At 41.6% G+C, this 18,135-nt stretch overlaps 1 protein-coding gene across 11 annotated transcripts in view; it reads right to left on the reverse strand.

Moving 5' to 3' along the window:
• The window catches only part of JADE3 (jade family PHD finger 3), a 62,476-nt gene that overhangs the window by 4,319 nt on the left and 40,022 nt on the right, over positions 1–18,135 (reverse strand). For all 11 annotated transcript variants that reach the window (XM_015277754.4, XM_046906182.1, XM_046906184.1 and 8 more), the window contains 7 exons: positions 15,246–15,403; positions 13,232–13,422; positions 11,067–11,278; positions 8,515–8,682; positions 3,731–3,847; positions 2,836–3,309; positions 790–907 (listed from right to left, as the gene is read on the reverse strand). In XM_015277754.4, the coding sequence (XP_015133240.1) occupies positions 790–907; positions 2,836–3,309; positions 3,731–3,847; positions 8,515–8,682; positions 11,067–11,278; positions 13,232–13,422; positions 15,246–15,403 (1,438 nt within the window). The remainder of the gene's footprint in view (positions 1–789; positions 908–2,835; positions 3,310–3,730; positions 3,848–8,514; positions 8,683–11,066; positions 11,279–13,231; positions 13,423–15,245; positions 15,404–18,135) is intronic.

Below are 18,135 nucleotides of genomic sequence, written 5' to 3' on the forward strand. Positions count from 1 at the left end.
CATCAAGATTTCTATTTCACGCTGCAGAAGCAATTACCTTCCTATTAAAAAAAAAAAAAAAAAAAAAAAAAACGTAATTGCACTGTAATATATACTCTTCCTCTTTCCAAATCATAAAATATCCCAAGCAGGAAAGGACCCATAAGTATCAGTGGGTCCAGCTCCTGGCTCTGTCCAGGACCACCCAATGTTGTGTTCCTCATTTCAGGACAGAGATTTAATAAAAATTAGGGGCAGGGTTTGTTTTGGTACAAAGCAGTTACTATTCATTGTTAGGAACAAGAGTGCTTAAACTCTTTTTGAAGCAAGTTTAGTAACTGCATATTGCAAGCTAAGAAATGCCTCTCCGTGACACTCATCAAGTACTCAAGGCAATGTAAGAACAGCAATTCCTATCAGTCACTCTTCTCTTTTGCCTGAGGAAATTAACTACAGCAAGCAAAAAACTTCTCAGTTGGAGAGCAGAGCTTGCTGTGGGCAAACAGTATCATGAAACAGCATCCCAAAGAAGCAAAAACCTAGAGATCTCCATCAGTTTGTTTCTGCTTCCTGGGTGCCACAGCGATTGGATAATAGGGATATGGCAGGAGCATCTATGGAATGAGAAAAGATCCAACTCAAGATTTTAAAAGATCAGTGTTGGTGGACGTTGCTAAATTAATTAATGGCATATCCGAAGAAAGTTTTTAAAGGCAGCTGTGAAACGTTAAAACACCAAGCAGAATTCTAATGGGAACTTTTTTTTTCTGTTTGTTATAATTAATAAATATTTTACATTCATGTGGTTACCTGCAGCAATTTCCTGATTAATGAGCTGAACTTGCAAATTGAAGACCTGTTCATGTACTTTACTGTGAGACAGCTTCAGTTTCTCTCTCCTGCTTACCATGTAGCAGAGATTCCTTACCTACAGAGAAATAACAGGAGACTTAGTATAAAATTAAAAAAAAATCCTGACTTAGGAAAAATACTGTATCAACAACAGAATAACAGAAACACTGCGAGCAAAATCCCTTGGCAAACAGCTCATGGATGTTACTGAACGTATGTAACTATGAATATAAAACAAATCCTGCCTTTTTTTTTTATTGCCAGTTTACTGAATGCCTTGAGTATGTTTCATGAGACAGCAGAATGTATTTGCATCTATAAGAACAGAAAGGGAACACAAAATTCCAGTCAGAGGAAAAGCACGTGATCTGTACAGCTTGTCTGATAGCCTACTTCCACCACACAATTTTGCTGGGGATCTTACTGCAATCAATACTCAGTCCTCCCAGAATTTCCTTGCAAAATGTTTCACAGAATGATTTTTAACAGCTAAATTTGTTCGTTTCTCCTAGGATTATTGCTACATTAGAAAGTAATACTTTTAGGAAAGCTACTCAATAGAACGGGCATGTTTGGATTGGAATTAACATGTAAATGACCCCTAAAAGAACACTGTAGCTTCTTGTGCATTTTACACATTTCTGTTGACTCATTCAGCAGTTTATTTTCAGACTCCATTGCAGTTCCACATATTTCTGCTTTCACTGTTTGAGTTAATAGCCATATTTCCACCTCATGTAACGAAAACAGGAAGAGGCGAAGAAAGTTGTGATACAGACCTGAAAGAGCCTGCAGAACACAGAAGCAGCGCAGGGGCTGGCTGAAAGATATTTGCCACGTGTACTTCCCTCCCAGCACTTAACTTGAGCTGTTCAGAAACTGAAGCTTCTCTCCCCAGAAAGGAAATTCCAAGATTCCCAAATTAATTTTCACCCCAAGACATATGTCAGTTGGAAATCTTATGGTGTGGGAAATTCGGAAACTTTGAGATAGATGTTTCAAACTACCAAGTCCCTCCACTCAAAGTAAGTGCATCCGTTTCAACACAGTCAGATGTAAACCAACCACTCTTCGAACAAAAAGGAAAAGCTTGAAATGCTTTCTTGAGAAAGCAAACAAAAAAGAAAACCTTCCATTCAACGCATGTTATGCATGTATAAAACATACATACAAAGCATATTTAGGTAGGGACCAAATTCCTGCTCTGGATTTTGCTCAAGGACTCCATCTTTTCCAAATGCTGGCTAGCTGATAATCCGGTAAAGAGCCAAGCTGGATACTGGTAAAAAGATCATTTCCTTTTTACTCTACTCAGCAAAGCTGCAGGCAGGGCTAGGCCTGGTGGGTTGTTTTCCAACAGCTAACCAACTGTAGCACCCTGGGCAGCTACGTGCTGGGAAAGTGTCCAGTTCAAGAGCATGAGATGTGATTCAGCCTTCCCTTACCTAGGGCTAGCTGACAACAGCACACTGTCAAAGAAGGGAGGTGAGTAAGGGGCCTGAATCAGGTGTCACGGGAAGCTGTCTGAGCATAAGCCAGCATCCTTCTTCGGGTGTGGAACCAAAAAGCCTCTGTAGTAGTTAACCCACGACTTCACTAATTGCCCTCTAACTATGAGGGTGAGAAGGTCTGTTTCAAGTTTTTGCAGAATCCTAAAATGTTAAATCACACTCACCAAAGAATACTTAGTGCTTTACCAAGGCAAATTCAATTTACATTGAAATCAAAGAGTCAGTACTCAAGTATGCCCATTGTGCACGGAAAGACGTGTTACGTCATATAAAGGAGAAACCTCTCAGCACGGTGTTCACAGTGGATCTCACACTGAACTGAAAAGGGACAGCTCCTGAAAGTCTCTGAAACATGCAGCGCACCACCAGAATGGAGTTCAAGGCCTTACCTTTTTATTACCATTATTTCATAAATCATCTCCCTGTGCTTCTCCCTGCTGCAGACAAAGCTGCTTCTTACTTGCACATCATTTTCACCAGTTAAAACTCTTACCCTCTCTAGGTCCTGCCTCAAATGCATGAACATCCTCATGCGAGTATGAATGCTATCTTCTTTTGGCTGCACCAAGCCATTTTCTTCATCCTCCTTGGGAGGAAACAAAGGTTTGTTAAAGTTACTTTTCCGCTTTAGTTTCCAGTAATTGTAGATGAAGTCTACAGCAAGTTTAGGGAGGCCCAGTTCTGCTGCAACATCCTCCACTTTAACCAGTGAGTAAAACTCTTCTTCCAGCTCTCGGAGTTTCTGGGCTCGCAAACTGGTTTTCTCACTCTCAGTTTGCTTCTGATCTGATATGCTTTTGGGGTGTTCATCAACATCAGGCAGGGAATTCTGTTTGTTCTTGCTGTGCTTTAGACAGTATGACTTGAATTTGACCTCATCCCCATCATCCAGGATAGTCTTCATCTCTAAGCTATGCTCAAAGGCACAGGTGACGTGAAAGGCAGTGATGCAGCTTTTCACCGAACACTACAAATGAAAGACATAAAACAGAAAAGTCACTAAGAATAGTAACGAACTAGGAAGAAAACACAATTATGTGAAACTTCATCCCTGCAAAACCAAATTTAAGTACCCTGAGGAAATCAGTTGATATTTCTAAGTCAGAATCGTGTGATTTGTTACTTTTTCATCTGTGAACGGCATTCAGTAACGATCAATTTCTGATCCACATACTAACAGCACTTAATGCATCTCAGCCTCATTCAAAGGAAGGCAATTGATAAAAACTTCTCACTCTCTATGCTGGAGCACTTAGGGAACTAATTTGTTAGCAGCCACGATGATACGGATAGGGAGCTATCCAACAGTTGTCTTCATGGAAGAAAATTCAAAAGCTTTAAGTTCCCCATCTCACAGACTCAAGAGTCACAGGAAGACAAGTACGTACCTGAATGCAAGCACCGGTTTTCAGTTTGCATAAACTACACACTAAAGCCCATCGACTTGGTGGAATGTGAGAAACCTTCGTGATTGGCTCCATCCTTTCTGGGCAAGCAATACTAACCTGAAAACAAAAAACAGCATGGAAAGCAGTTATCAAGGCAATAGAAACAAGCTCTCCGTTAATACCAGAAGTATGACCACAAGTATGACCACCATTTATCTCATTCAGAGATCCCTATGTGCTCATACTTCTTAAGAAGTGACTTGAGGAGATTCCACATGAAGAAAACAATATTGTGGAACGCAATTAGTTTAACATGGTGGCTAGAAGTCATAATTCTTCAGAACATTTTAGGCAGCTACAGTGTGCCTTGTTATGAACCATTTAAGAGACTGCAGCAAGTGATAGCAAAGTTTATTCCCTTTCAATTCTGTCCACCTATCCACTGATAGAAATTTATAAGCTGTCTGTTGTCCATACTGGGAAACTAAGACTATCCTCTATAACTTGGACATCAAAACAGATGTAAATTATCTCCTTAGTCATCCCAAAGATGCTCCTGAGCAACAGGATTTATCCAAGGGCAGAATAAAAGTAGTCAGCTCTGAGTGATCAACATGCAGAAGTAACCAAATGGCACATGGCAGAAGACTTTGGTGAGATAACTGCTCTGCCCCAAGGATGCCAGTCTCCAGAAGCTCCGATTTCGGATGCTTAAGTAAAGATCAAAAATCTTTTGAATACAGTGGTTGAATGCTATGGGGGGCTACCTGCCTGAAACAGAAATACAGTGCTGAGTCGATCTAGAAAGATCTCCATGCTTCTTGCGGACAATTCACCTATTTTGCCAGTGGTGGGATAGGGGCCTCTTTGCAAAGGTACTTCAGCTATCATCTGATGCATACATTAATTTTAAAACCTGCTTAATCCCTGATGAAGAAAGACTTTGTTTCGGCAGACCTCCTCTGTGAGGCAGGCATATCCAAAGATAGCAATGCTACCTTTATCAAGTCTGAAAGTCCAAGGTGTTATTCTCAAACTGAGTGTTTTTGACACGCTCTCTTTCTTATCTTTTGCATTGTTTTCAGCAACAGACAAGTAGGTGAGAAAGAAAGCTTTGCAAGAGATTACTCCGTTCATCATTTGTGCATTTTAAGAGGTTGTTTAGCAGTTTGTAAACCAATGACAAAAATTGACTCCAATAAGATTTGTTATATAACTCAAATAATGCCATATGTTCTGGAATATGCCAAGGTCAGCCAGCGTTGTATGGCATTTCTATTTAGCCCAGTGACAAGTGTGTGCACCCATCCCCCATCTACAGCATCCAGGAGGCGCATAGCAGCTGCGCTCAGCCTTCTCTTTGGCCAAAACCAGTCAGAAAAATTCTGGGGGAAAAACAACAGGACTTTGCACCTAAAAAATGGGGAGGCAGTATGTAACGTCCTCATCAGGCAAAGATGAAGAATAATTTCATTTGTTGTGGACTTCCTATAAATCAGCGGGAAAGAGACAAAGCTGTCCTTGAAACTCTTGAATGGTTCCACAATACCAGGCTCAGCACTCTTAAATGGCAAAGGTAGCTTTTCTGCTTCCAAACTGAAGAAGCCTTTCACCCATCCAACTTGACCCTGCTAAGAACAGAGTTGGTTACAAGTTGTGCAGGTATTTCTGAAGTAACACTGTACAAACACTGAGCACAACTCTTGTTTCAGTTACCAGAACTGTAGGCAAGATCTCCATTGGGAATTACCGGGTTGCATCAATTCGCCATGTTGCCTATATTCCTTTCAAAAAGGAACCTGAAACTTCACTGATTTTTTCTGTAGGCAGTTGCACCAGCTTTTCACTGTGCATACCAGCAGGAGTTGGAACTGACACATATCTTCTTGTCACTCTCTGCCCCTTTTCATCCTCTTCCTGCTCCTTCTCCAGAAATATTTATGTTAGAAATACTGCCCATTCAGCTTGTAATGCTGCCTGTTTATGTTACTCCACTTTGTAAAAACACAGAGAGGTGCTTAGAGTCAGGTGCAGTTTGTTTATACTGGCCTTGTGCCGCCTGCATGTTTCTAACGTTCAAAAAGAGGAGTCAAAGCAAAGCCTGTTTGAACTTCAATGTTCATGAGGGATCCAGAGAGCACAGAAGCCAACCTTTCCACTTCCCAAAACCTCCCCTCCTGAGATAGATATGACTGCCTGCTTTAACATGTAGCTTCTCCGTTATTTCTCTGTGTTGTGTCCGGTTACATTTTGTCTGCCATACTCTGAAGAAGTAAGAGTGGGAGAGAGTGAGAACAGCGGGCTGTTGAAGCCTGCTCTCTCCAATTTACTCACAGAGCCGACATCTCTGTTGCCACCCTGCTATCTGCTGCTCCGCCGATGGCTTGCCACCAGCAACCATGTGTTAGTGGGCAGTGATCTGCATCAGTGGCTGGGGAGGCACCCCAGCAGCTGGAGCACAGCCACTCACAGCGGCGGCTGAAGATGGTCATTTGATAGTTCTGCAGCTGTAGCAAGGAATAATTACTTTCTGCTTCAGCCAACAACGCACTGACCGAGGGAGGGCGTATCTGCCATCGGTCATCCAAAGCGGAGAAAGGAGCTTCATAACAACGTACATTTTCTGATGTCAAAGTCTCTCCCTTTTTTCCAAGAATATCTTTTAAGAAATCGTGGAAGAAGAGACACATTTACACTAACAGACAATGCTGGCAAAAGAATAAAACGATAAAAATAAACAATGAGTACACTTTGTAAAGTAAAAACCTTCAAATGTCCCAGACAGCCCAGGGAGGGTCAAGACAGCCTTCCCACACCATTAGCTGACAAGGAGAGGGAGGGAGGGAAGAAACAAAACAAAACAAAGCATTCTAAGAGGTTGCTGAATGTATTGGTAATGGGAAATACCTGGTGCAACTGCCTACAACAATGCTAGCCTATATTTACCAACTCAATCAAGTCCCTCTTGGATCTTTTACCACAAACATGAGTATGGCCCATTTTCCTCTGCACTCTGCCTTGCTCCACTTTGTTAGGGGAGTGGTGGGGAAGTGGCAGTGACTTTGTTATTTACTTGTTTCTTTCTGGGGTGTTCCAAGGGAGTAAACATTCTTCCATAAAATATTTCAAGGTCTTCAAAACTCTGTCCCTTTCTAGTCCCTCAGAGCACATAAAGCCATGGTGTCCCTCCAGACAAGAACCCACCGTTTTAGCAGAGGTTCTCAAAAAAAGCCAGGCTTCTCCGGTGACAGAATTGTAGTTAATTTTGTTTCTAAAAGCACCAATGCAGAAGAAGAGGCTGAAGGGATCCAAGATGCATTTCCCACCTCTCCTGGCAGGTGCCACCTCCTTGCTATGCCTGACACACTTGGCATGGGCACAGAGGGGAGGAGGTGCCTGAGGCCTGGAACCATCAACTGGGCTGTGGGAGCAGCTGGATTCGAGCTCTCCCACCTGGGCACTCTGCTGGCTGCTCTCCCTCAGCCGGAGGGAGGTGGGCAGGTAAGAAGGCAGCAGGTGCTCCCTGTCCCGTGGTCAGCTGCTTTCCAAACCTGCCAGTTCCTCTCCTGCTGGGGAGAACATCAAGGCAACCGCATGCAGAAAGGACCTCTTAGGGAAACCAGTTTGCTCAGAGCTAGGACAGCTTCCAGCCAAGGCACTTTAGAAGTGTAAGAAGTGCAGGAGGGGAAGGCAGGAGGCTTTTATTTATTTAATCTTTTTTTTTTTTTTCCTCTGTTCCTTTCTTCCTCAAGGTGGATGATACACCAGAACTACAAGCTGGCCTGAAGGAGAACTGCAGAGAAAGCAGAACTGCAAAGATAAGCCCACTGACAATCAGATATATGCCTGGCACAGAGCTAGGAATTGCACACTGCATCAGGATGCCATATTAAAAAGCCATCCAGAAACCTGACATCTTCTTTGTGGGGTTTTGCAAACGGAAAGCATCGCTGCTTGAGAGCAGAAAGTTTGGGAATAAGACACCCCTCAATGTCACGGTGCCAACAGATGTGGCTGCAGCCTCACACTACGCCATCCACTCTAAGGGATCTGCAGACCTTACCAGAAAGAAAGCACAAATATCGTTCTGAGTACAAAATTAAACACACACATTCTCTATACTTGAGTTTATACTTTCAATTTACAGAATTATAATTTGATGCTAAATCTGATTCTAAATAGAGGAAGTGTAAAGCTTTGTTATTAAGCGTTATATATGAACACAAGCATGAATCTAAACAGTCCTTTCTTATAAAATATAACATAGAAGAAAAAAGCCTCACCTCTCCACCATTCAGAAGAAATGTCTGATTTTAGTGCAAAGAACTTCCCTACAAACACCTCCCCATCTTAGAATCCATCCAGTATATATCATGCAATTTGCCTGTTTCTTTGTCTCAGTAAATAAAACTGGATGTATTCAATGCAAATTATACACCTAAGTATGAGCACACAAACTGATCAAGAACTAAGGGAGACAAAGAAGCTGCAGTTGTGCAGCGAGTACTGGCTTACATCACTAAACCCTTCCAGCAGGTCACTCAGATCTCATAATGACACCATGAAGAGACTGCTCAGTAAATGGGAAAAGACAAAGAGATTAATTAATTAATGGAACATAAGCTCGACTCTCTCCCAGTCTTCACAGATTCTGCAGACTCACCAGAATAACGCCCATGCAGATACCTTAAATCATGAGAGTGCGAAAAGGCAGAGGAAGGAACACAGAGAAGGCGGAGCGGGAGATTAGAATACAAAAGAACGAGGCAGAAATTCAACTTTACCTCTGGAATCCAGAGAGCACAGCTCACATGTGCCCACTTGGTCCCTGTCCTGGTGGCTTTCATGGCACCTCCTCGTTTCGGACACAGGAGGCACTGAGGATGTATCCCCAGAACACAGGTGCGGCACAGCCAGCTCCCTTCGGGGACTTTCAAGATTCCATAGCATGCCTTGGAAGAAAACAGGGATCGAGGTCGTTGTACTGATAGCATTTTACATCCAAACATTAATTCTCGTATGGCATGAAGCTTTCAAATCCTAAAGGCACAGTTTGCCCTTTACTTAATCTTTCTCTAACTTCTTTACCTTAGAAGGAGTCAGGTGATCAAAGAGATTAACAACCTATTAAAACAAAGCCTTTTCATGCCAGTTTCTTTTTAAAACATGTCTTGGTGTTATTGGTTCTTGTATAAAACAGCCATTGTAACTGCACAACACTGGTGTTACAACCTTCACCTTTGCATTCAGTGTCTTTTTATGTTTCTGAAGCAAAAAACAGGCATCTCTTTAAGCTCACAATCTCCTATTGTTAACAACTTTATGCTCTAACATTATTCTATTCAGATGTGAAGCGATAAGAACTGCTCGACTGAAGATTGTTTCCCGTGACATTAAATTACGTTTGTGGTTACAGTTCTGAGAACCATTTGAGACTTCAAATATTTATATATAATATTGCCTCAAAAATGACAACAGTATATACTGAAGTCACGAGGTTCTGCTTTTTATGCCTGTTTCCCCGAGGCCTCTTGGAAACTGAGAGATTTATTAACTCTTGCTAAGTTTGAGGATAAAAAAGTAAAAAAGAAACTTAAGTTTGCTTTCTAGTTCAGGTTCCTAGCAATTCTTAATGGCTAACTATACCTGCACATAGACACATCCTGCTGCACAGACGCATTTAAGCTGACCATACTTGAAACCATTGGTTGCTACCAAGGTGCAACCCCACTCAGCTGCCCCCAATAAAAGCTTTATCAATAAAGCAGATTTCAAAGGAAATCACACCATTCCCAACACATACCAGGAAACAGTAACATTGAAAGCTTTGACAGAACAGGATTATTATCTGTAACCCAATCTCTTAGATTCAAATCTAGTACAAATTCCCCATGCTTGCTTTCCCAGCCTTCTGGTTATAGGATCTTGGTACGTAATGTGAAGAGATGTCCAATATTGCACAATCATGCTATGCCTACAGGAAGGGTGACTTCCCTGAATGAAATCCTGTGTTATGAAAGCATCAAGTCAGGGTAACCTAAACGCTGCTTTCACGTTTGACTGTTGTAAAGGCCCAACAGGGGGAGCTGTAACCTAAATTTTACAAGTGATTTTTATTTCCTGTTAAATGGTACATTCTCACCAACACTTTCTATTACCAATGCAGAATCACAGAATTGCAAGATTTGGAAGGGACTTCTAGAAATCATCGTGTCCAAGTGGCATTACACCAAGAGATCACTTTCAGGAGGCTGGAAATGGACATATACCACTTCCTAATTCAAACCAGCTAATAAGTGGAGGTGGTCTAGACTAACAAACTGGTAACTTAGCAATCTGAGCCGGCGTGAGAGCGCACTGTGAGGGAAGAAACCCCTCACACTCCTCTGCATCTCCAAGCGGTGTGCTGACAAACAGACCTGAGGCTGCTTGGTGAACTGGAGCCCATCCGGAATAAAACCTGAACTGATAAATATTTTCGATTGGCTGTTTGCTGCTATGCTTTGTTAGGAGTAGCTCCAGCCCAGCTTCTGCTGAGCAGGTCCGAATCCTGTGGCTGGGGAAGAGGCAGGGTTAGAAGGCAGGAGGCCATCAGCTCCAGTGCTGCGGGCAACCCCAAGCCTTGTGCTGCAAATTCCTCCGTATTTTCAAGGGGCACAAGCAGGGGCTGCCTCTGGAGCCAGCAGCCCAGCTGTAAAATTCCTTCTCAAACAGGATGCACTAGAAACCACAGGGCTCAAATTCACTTTTTAGTTATGAGGATACCTCTGCCTGATGAGGCTGAGCTCAGTCGGTGTGAGGTCCTGGCTACATCTGAAACACCACAAACATGAGCAGCATTCAGACCAAGAGCACGGCTCTTGCAGGTGCTTATGCCCACTAAAAAAAAAAATCAGTCTGTTAAAGCATCTATACACACGGTTTCAAGTGGCTAAATTTGGAGCCAGTTAACCAGTCAACTGAGGAGGGAAATGCCCCAGCTGCAAAACAAACGATCTTTAAATTTGTTAAGATACAGGCTGCCAGCATTCTCTGGCCTGTTTATTTACAAATGCAGGCTTACTAAGGATGTGGAGGGGAACCGTTTACGCTTGTGGAGGAAGTATTTGCAAGTCCAGACAACGCTTCACATTACAGCTAGACTACACAGACTATGCTCAGCCATTTATCTGCTGTAGCTCTCGGAGTACAAAACTTGAACTCGGTATTCTATCACCCTTCATACCCAGAGAATCACAAAGGCCTCCAAATTAACATTCAGTACTGGTTCAAATTCCACACTTGCTAAAGTAAACAAAGATGACAGGACAGCGTCAATACTTCTGCAGGCACTGACCTGATGGACACAGATATTACACTTGTCACAGAACACCATATCGTTCCCATCTTCACTGTCAGGAGACCGGCACACATCACAGATGACATCTTCATCATACTCTATACCCAGACCTTCTTCGGTCTCAATAGCATGATTCATATTCTCATGACAGTGTCGCTCCAGCACTTCAATAGTTTTTTCCATTGTGTTTTCATCCAGGGGCCCGCATCCTACAACGCAGAATAGGGAAAAGGGAAATAGAAAATAGTCAGATGCCTCTGACCAAGTCTGAGAGGCAGAAAAACAGGACAACTTCTAGCAACTACCGCAGTACAAACATTACTTACATTAAAAATAAATAACTCTTCTTTCCAACTCACTTGCTAATATTACCTTTACCTCATAAATACAAATAGAACTACTATTGGAGTAAAAGTTTGAGTTGTACATAAGACTACACGTTGAAAAAAGCACTACAGCATAAAAGACAGCAGCTTCAATAACTTCTTGCTTCTCTCATGTAAGTTTCCCTCCATCTCCATCATTCTAGGAAAAGCTTATGACTTTCAACACCATACACAATGTTCTTTATTCTGAAGATAAACAAAAATTACCAAGTACACTTCAGATGTTATGAAGATACAAAAGTTGCCATCAGTCCTTGAGTGGCCAGCACAATGGATATGAAAGGAGCTCTTAACCATTTCTTTTTATAAAACAGTAAATAAATGCACTGTTGACAATCCATGGCACCCATTTACTTGAACACTATGCCTGCTATACACACTTACCACTAATCAAATATAGTGTAAGCAGATCTACTTGAAAGGATTTGCTTTGAGATTGATCCTCAGCTTGCAGCTTTAGGGACACCCTTAGAAACTCTACAACGTTCACAGCTACAAGAAATCTCAAAGTCACATCCCCTCAAAAATGCCAGTCACAAATGCTGCCACCACCTGTTGTACAAAATTTACTTAGACTAGCAAAGGTTGGGACATCCATGCAGCATTGATACTAGAGGCTAACGTCACTGTAACTGCTGGATTATGTACAAGAATACATAATTACTAATAAGTACTAATATTGATTTCTTGTTACAACTCATAAAAAATGAGATGGAAAAGATAAATGATTGTTGATACAAAGTGCCTGATATTATTAAACAGTTTTCTCTAATGCCAGGATATTTTTTTCACTCCTGTATATAAAGAATCAGAATATTTCAGGCAGGAACGGACCTCAGAGGGATTCAGTCCAGCTCCCTGCTCAAAGCACGATCAACAATGAATCCAGATTAGGTTGCTCAGAAATGTGTTTAGTCAGATCTTGAAAATCTCCGTGGATGGAGACTCCAGCCCCAAAAAAGCTTTGGTTGTGTGAACAGCACCCAATATGCTTAGGAAGCATACCTGCCTTTAACATACATCATTTGGCGCTGGAGCTCTGTTATGAACTCCCTCCTTTACCACGTTGGTGTCCTGACACATCTACTTGTTTTCTTGAATGCCTGGATGATCATTCTTGGGCTTGGAGGAGACTGTCCTTAAAGTTTTGCTAGCTCTCTCCAGAAATTTCACCCTTCAGAACTGCTTTGCAGATCCCACCCAGCAGTTCCCCTCAGGACCAGAAGGCTACTTTCTCTCCTTGCTCCCCTCGAGATCTCAGTCTCCACTATTTCATAGCTGCTACAGCCAATGCCACCACCAATTAACTCAGCCAAGTAGTTCTTCCTTCTTCATGAATAGCAGATTCAGGAGATGTCAAATAACTCTTTTCCCTACCTGCCCTTCATCAAGAACCTGCACTCATCCATGGAAGATTGCCAGGCAAACAGGCTATTGCATCACAGCTTAGCTGACCCAGCAGTAACACCAAGATTATTTTCCATAGCTTACACCCCCTCAAGTTAATGTGTCAGTCTGCAGGAGTTGCACGTGATTTTGGATGTGAAGAAGTTTTAAGGCACAAAAGGTAAAACAAAACACTAACTGATCTAGTAACTCATTTTAAACATTCTATAGCTTTGCCATTATCTCATTTTTGTTAGCATTTCCATTATCTCATTTTTGTTAGCATTTCCATTCAGTGCTCAAAGATCTTTAAGAAACCTCTTAACAGACTACAATCCAACCAACAGAAATTAACTGCTGCTTTAAAAACCAGAATGTGTTGTGAATTACCCATTTCAGTAAGCTCTTCATTTAGTTCCTGGAGCCAAAATATGTCCATATCATCCAAGTCATAGCGACACACAGATTCTGCCAATTCCAAAATGTTGATGTAACCTGGTTCTGTAGGCTCTTGGCTGGAACAGTGGATATATTTCCTGGGTCGTGTATACAGTACTTCTTTCACCTTTTCTGCGACAACCCTACGTAGGTAAGGTAAAAAGGAAACAGAAAATTAGCTACAGCTTTTTAAGACTCAGCCTTGAAAGACATAAAATATTTGTTATCAATAGCATTTCACATACTTCAAGCTAGACTGTAAGTGAAGCCAGAGTGGGAAGACAGGATTCTGTAAATGTCATTTCTTCACATAAAATATGTTAAGATTTGCTATGTATACAGAATCATTTTTAAAATGCAAGCTTGCACACGATATTTTCAATTTCAGAAATGCTGCTAGAATGGTGATACCAATGTTTTCGAAACGCACAGAAAGTATTATGCACGGAACCCCCTACGATCTTGTCAGCTGATAATCTTCAGGACAGCAGCTTTCCCAGGAAAAGCTTGATTTATTCTGCTGCAGAGAGGGATGGGGAGGAGAGGAAGACGCTTGCTCTTCATTCGGGTTAAACAGTCTATCACTGTTTTACAAATGACACTTTATCCACGCTACAAAACTATTATTTTTGTTCTGCAAGAACGATTCTGTTGCCAAGCAAAAATGTACAGTGGAAAAACAGCTAAAAATCATCCAGGAAGTAAGGGAAAAAAATACTAATGTTTTCAACCTTTCAATTATTTTGTGAGATAAAACTTGATGTTTGCCTAGTACACTAGCCTATGGGAACGGGGAGGCTGACCCTAGCTAGATAAAGTCAACCTTTCTCTGCATTTAGTTCAAGAGGCCCTGCATGTGAAAGGAAGCCAGAGAGATACCGAATGGAATGGTGCCATGCATGAGAAGCGCTGCGTGCCTTCCAGAGCTAGCCCTCCCCAGCACCAGGAGAAAAGAAAAGCTGTGGGAAACAAGGCAAGAGGAAGAAAGAGGGAGCAGACAAAAGTCAAGCAGTATCCCACATAATTCTAACTGGACAGTGTGTGTTGTCAGTGTTAGCACTATGTTCTTCTGCCACTCTTCTCCATGCCTTCACCTCACTCATTTTTTTTTCTTGTTCCCTTGTGAGTTTTTCTGTTCTCTGGTCCAGCCAAATCTACAGCAATTTTTTTCCTCTAATGTAATATTGCTGGTATGAGATGCAATATATTTATTTTAACAACTTGGTACTGATAATAGCCTCAGTGGAGATTAGATTATGCTGGCACCAGCACTTTCACTGGACAGTTCATTTATCTTTGTCTCAAGGCCCATCTTGGCAGTAATACTTCCATGTTATAACACACACTTTTTCTGCCAGGACAGGTTGCAGGACTACACTGTACTTAGACCAGGAAAACATAGCAGTGTGAATGGATGAAAGATCTATCTCCCGAAACTGAGATCACTGAACACATATAATGCTTAGCAGCTACTTGTGGAAAGAGAAAGCAGAAAGAGTTAAAACTTTGGCAACAAAAACAAAAATTACATTACACAAACAAGTAAGTAGCTTTATCAGGTATCAGTTATTACTACCGAGTGGCTTCATCATACTTTATATAGGGAAGCCTTGCAAGTAAGATGAAAACAACACAAGATTTGGGTTTATTTTTGATTTAACTTCCCACGCTCAAATGAGAAAAGTTTTTATCCATATTACCATGTGACTTGGGAAAAAATAAATCCCCTTTTTAAACTTGAAATGCAGATACTCGTAGCATGCAACAGAACCAGATTTGAAACGCCACAGAAATTTGTTCCAAATTGGTATTTATTTGGTTTAAAAGCAAGCCTGGAGGCTGCTGTATTCGAGACTTAACTATAACAACAAGGAAATGCCAACTGCATTTAGACCACCTCTTTCTGACAGAGCGCCTTCTCTGAGTCGACGCTCTGCACACACGCTCTATGTCTAATTGCTGTTACCTGAGAGATGGCTGCGGAATCGTTTCTGGACTGGCTGGAACTTGGACTCCTTTCTCCCATTCCTGTTTCCACGTGTCCGCAAAGACATAATATTCATCGGGGTTAACATGGTGAGAATCCGGTAGTTTCATGGCACTAATGAGATCCTTGCGGAACACCTGCAAAGAAAACCCAGGGAAGGAAGAGGCTTGAGGAAAAAAGGGTTGCCCAGAGGAAGCAGTAGATGAAGCAACAGTTATTTTCCTAGTTTGCACCAAAACACTGCACATTTGTGGATAATTTTTTGAGGACTGCCAACACACAAATACATTAATGTGCAGTATGGCATGAAGCTTAAGCTTCTTGTCAGAACCATGACGCTGCTCAAAGTCTAATCAGAAGGAAGAAGGTTGTTTCAGGTAGCCAAGATGAGGGGAAAAGGAGGCTTGTACCTAGTTTACTGCTTGTAATACCATTTTCAAACAGCTCATTTTACTTGCCAGTCTGCATGCTTTATCCTAACTTAGGTACAAGGTAGGATATATATATATATCTCCTCTCTGTTAAGCTGACTTAAATTGCCATATTCTTCACAGGCTAAGAACAGCTGCCTTGGCAAGGTTGATGTATAGGCACTTGTTCACCTCTAAGCCCATCTGAAATTTTAGTGGTCAGGATCTTCAAGAACAGAGACAAACAGCTGCCTGTATCAAAAACATGAACTCTGCACGGCTCTGATGCTGCTGCTGCAGGACAACCCAGCTCGGAACCCTTTAGCAAACCTATCTGGTGAAACATGCAATTGCATATCACCTATCAGCACAGACCTATCCATGACAAGCCTCTAGCTGCACCGATCAACCTCCAGCTTAAGAAGATTATGTTTTTAAGAGCACGGAACCATTATCAGTCGTCATAAAGCTTACTTAATGTAAATACCTGTCAAATAGAGGTGCATGAAATTTAAACAAAGGGCATATGAATCCCTCCTTTGTTGTTGTTTGATTGGTTTTTGTTTTTGTTGGGGTTTTTTCTTGCCACTGATACCATGCACCAGTTTAACATCCATTAAAGCAGAGCAGTGACTGCAGCGTGGTGTTGGCGAGACATCACCACTAATTAACTGTACTGTCACAATGAGAAATCAAATCTTCAAAGGGTAATAAAATGAAAAGGAAAATACCCCTGCAATAAGCTGTAGAAGGTTGAACTGCTTCTTACTAAATTCGGTTTTATAGCGAGAATAGTAATAAAATACTTTGGAGTCAAATATCTTAATGCACCCTTTTCAATTTGACAGCACCAGACCACTTAATGTCTACTGCAGAAATTCTCAGCTGTTCTTGGAAATCATCAAGTTAACTGTTACAAAAAAATTACAAATAAAAATAAAAAGGCACTATGCTTTTAACTAGAAACAAGTACTGAAAGAGGCTGCTGGTAGCTTGGAGCACAGGGGTTGCTTCATTACACGATACAGCTGCATCACTCACAGACAGCTGGGAGCTCAACCTGGGAACTCAAAAATACAGAGCAACCAGCAACCTCCTGAGGCTTTTGTATTTACTACTAAGGGGTATCTGCTTTGCTTTACATCAGAGTGTTCACTGCAACCTTCTGTCTGCAGCTCTTCAGCTTCTACAGAAAACAAGAGCTGAAGTGGAAAGACCATAAGCAGCCATTTTTATCCAAGCAGCACGTCTACACGTCAAAAATCAAATGTGAAGCGTTCTACACCATTTAGAAGAAATTTTCATCTTCTTTGTTATAAATAGAGCTAGGTTTATGAGGAACACTCATGTGGCACGGTTCCATAGAAATCCGTGAGGAAGAAATAATCCAGTGAGAAATGCTACGACTGGTTTAATCATTAGAAAACATATTCCTCAAACCTTACCTAAGATAAAACATAGAGCACTTTTGCAAACTACCTTTTCAGTCACTGAAGAAACACAGGAGTGGCTCATACCAAACCCAGTGTTTTTCAAACACTAGATGCTGTGAAATGCATTAGTATTCCAACTACATCGAACTACATTGCTTAGCAGCAAATTCATCTTCTGATCATCCATTATGTATGTGAACTGTATCATCTCTATTTTTAGAGCACAAAACCCCGTGGAGCGTGAACTTTTTTTTTCCCCTGTGCCTGACCACTCTGGTACCATGTAAGCAACACAAAGTTCTCTGCTTCAGATTGCTAACGTTTTTAAATATTGGTATCACTGAAGGTAAAAGATTTCACCAATATAAACGTAACTGTTGAAACCTTAAGGAAAGCCAAATACAGCTAAGATTTCCTAATAATACTTTCCATGCTTTTCATGCTTAGGTTAAGTACAACTGAGTATTTCCTATGGACACCTGGAATTGTCATAAGGACATCCCAACCTGTAGTTCATCTCATTTCTCATCTCCTCACACACGTCCAGTCTTCCAGCAGGAAAATACTCTCTGAGGACAACATTTCAAAACATGTGTCTTTATCTCACTCTACACTGTGTTCTGGAAGCAAACCAAAACACCCAGGGGACCCAAAGACAGCTTTCTTATCAATCAAATAACTTCTTACTCCAGCAGCCAGCCTCCAGGCTATGGTCTGGGCCACTCAATGAGGAGCAGATATACACGTTCAGGATTTATGGAATCATAGAATCACTCAGGTTGGAAAAGACCTCAAAGATCATCAAGTCCAACCACAACCTAACCCTACTACCCTGGCTCTAACAACCCTCTGCTAAATCATGTCCCTGAGCACCACATCCAAATGGTTTTTAAACACATCCAGGGATGGTGACTCAACCACCTCCCTGGGGAGCCTATTCCAGTGCTTAACAACCCTTTCTGTAAAGAAGTGTTTCCTGATATCCAACCTAAACTTATCCTGGTGCAACTTGAGGCCATTTCCCCA

Source organism: Gallus gallus, chromosome 1, assembly GCF_016699485.2.
Source record: "Gallus gallus isolate bGalGal1 chromosome 1, bGalGal1.mat.broiler.GRCg7b, whole genome shotgun sequence".
NCBI lineage: Eukaryota > Metazoa > Chordata > Aves > Galliformes > Phasianidae > Gallus > Gallus gallus.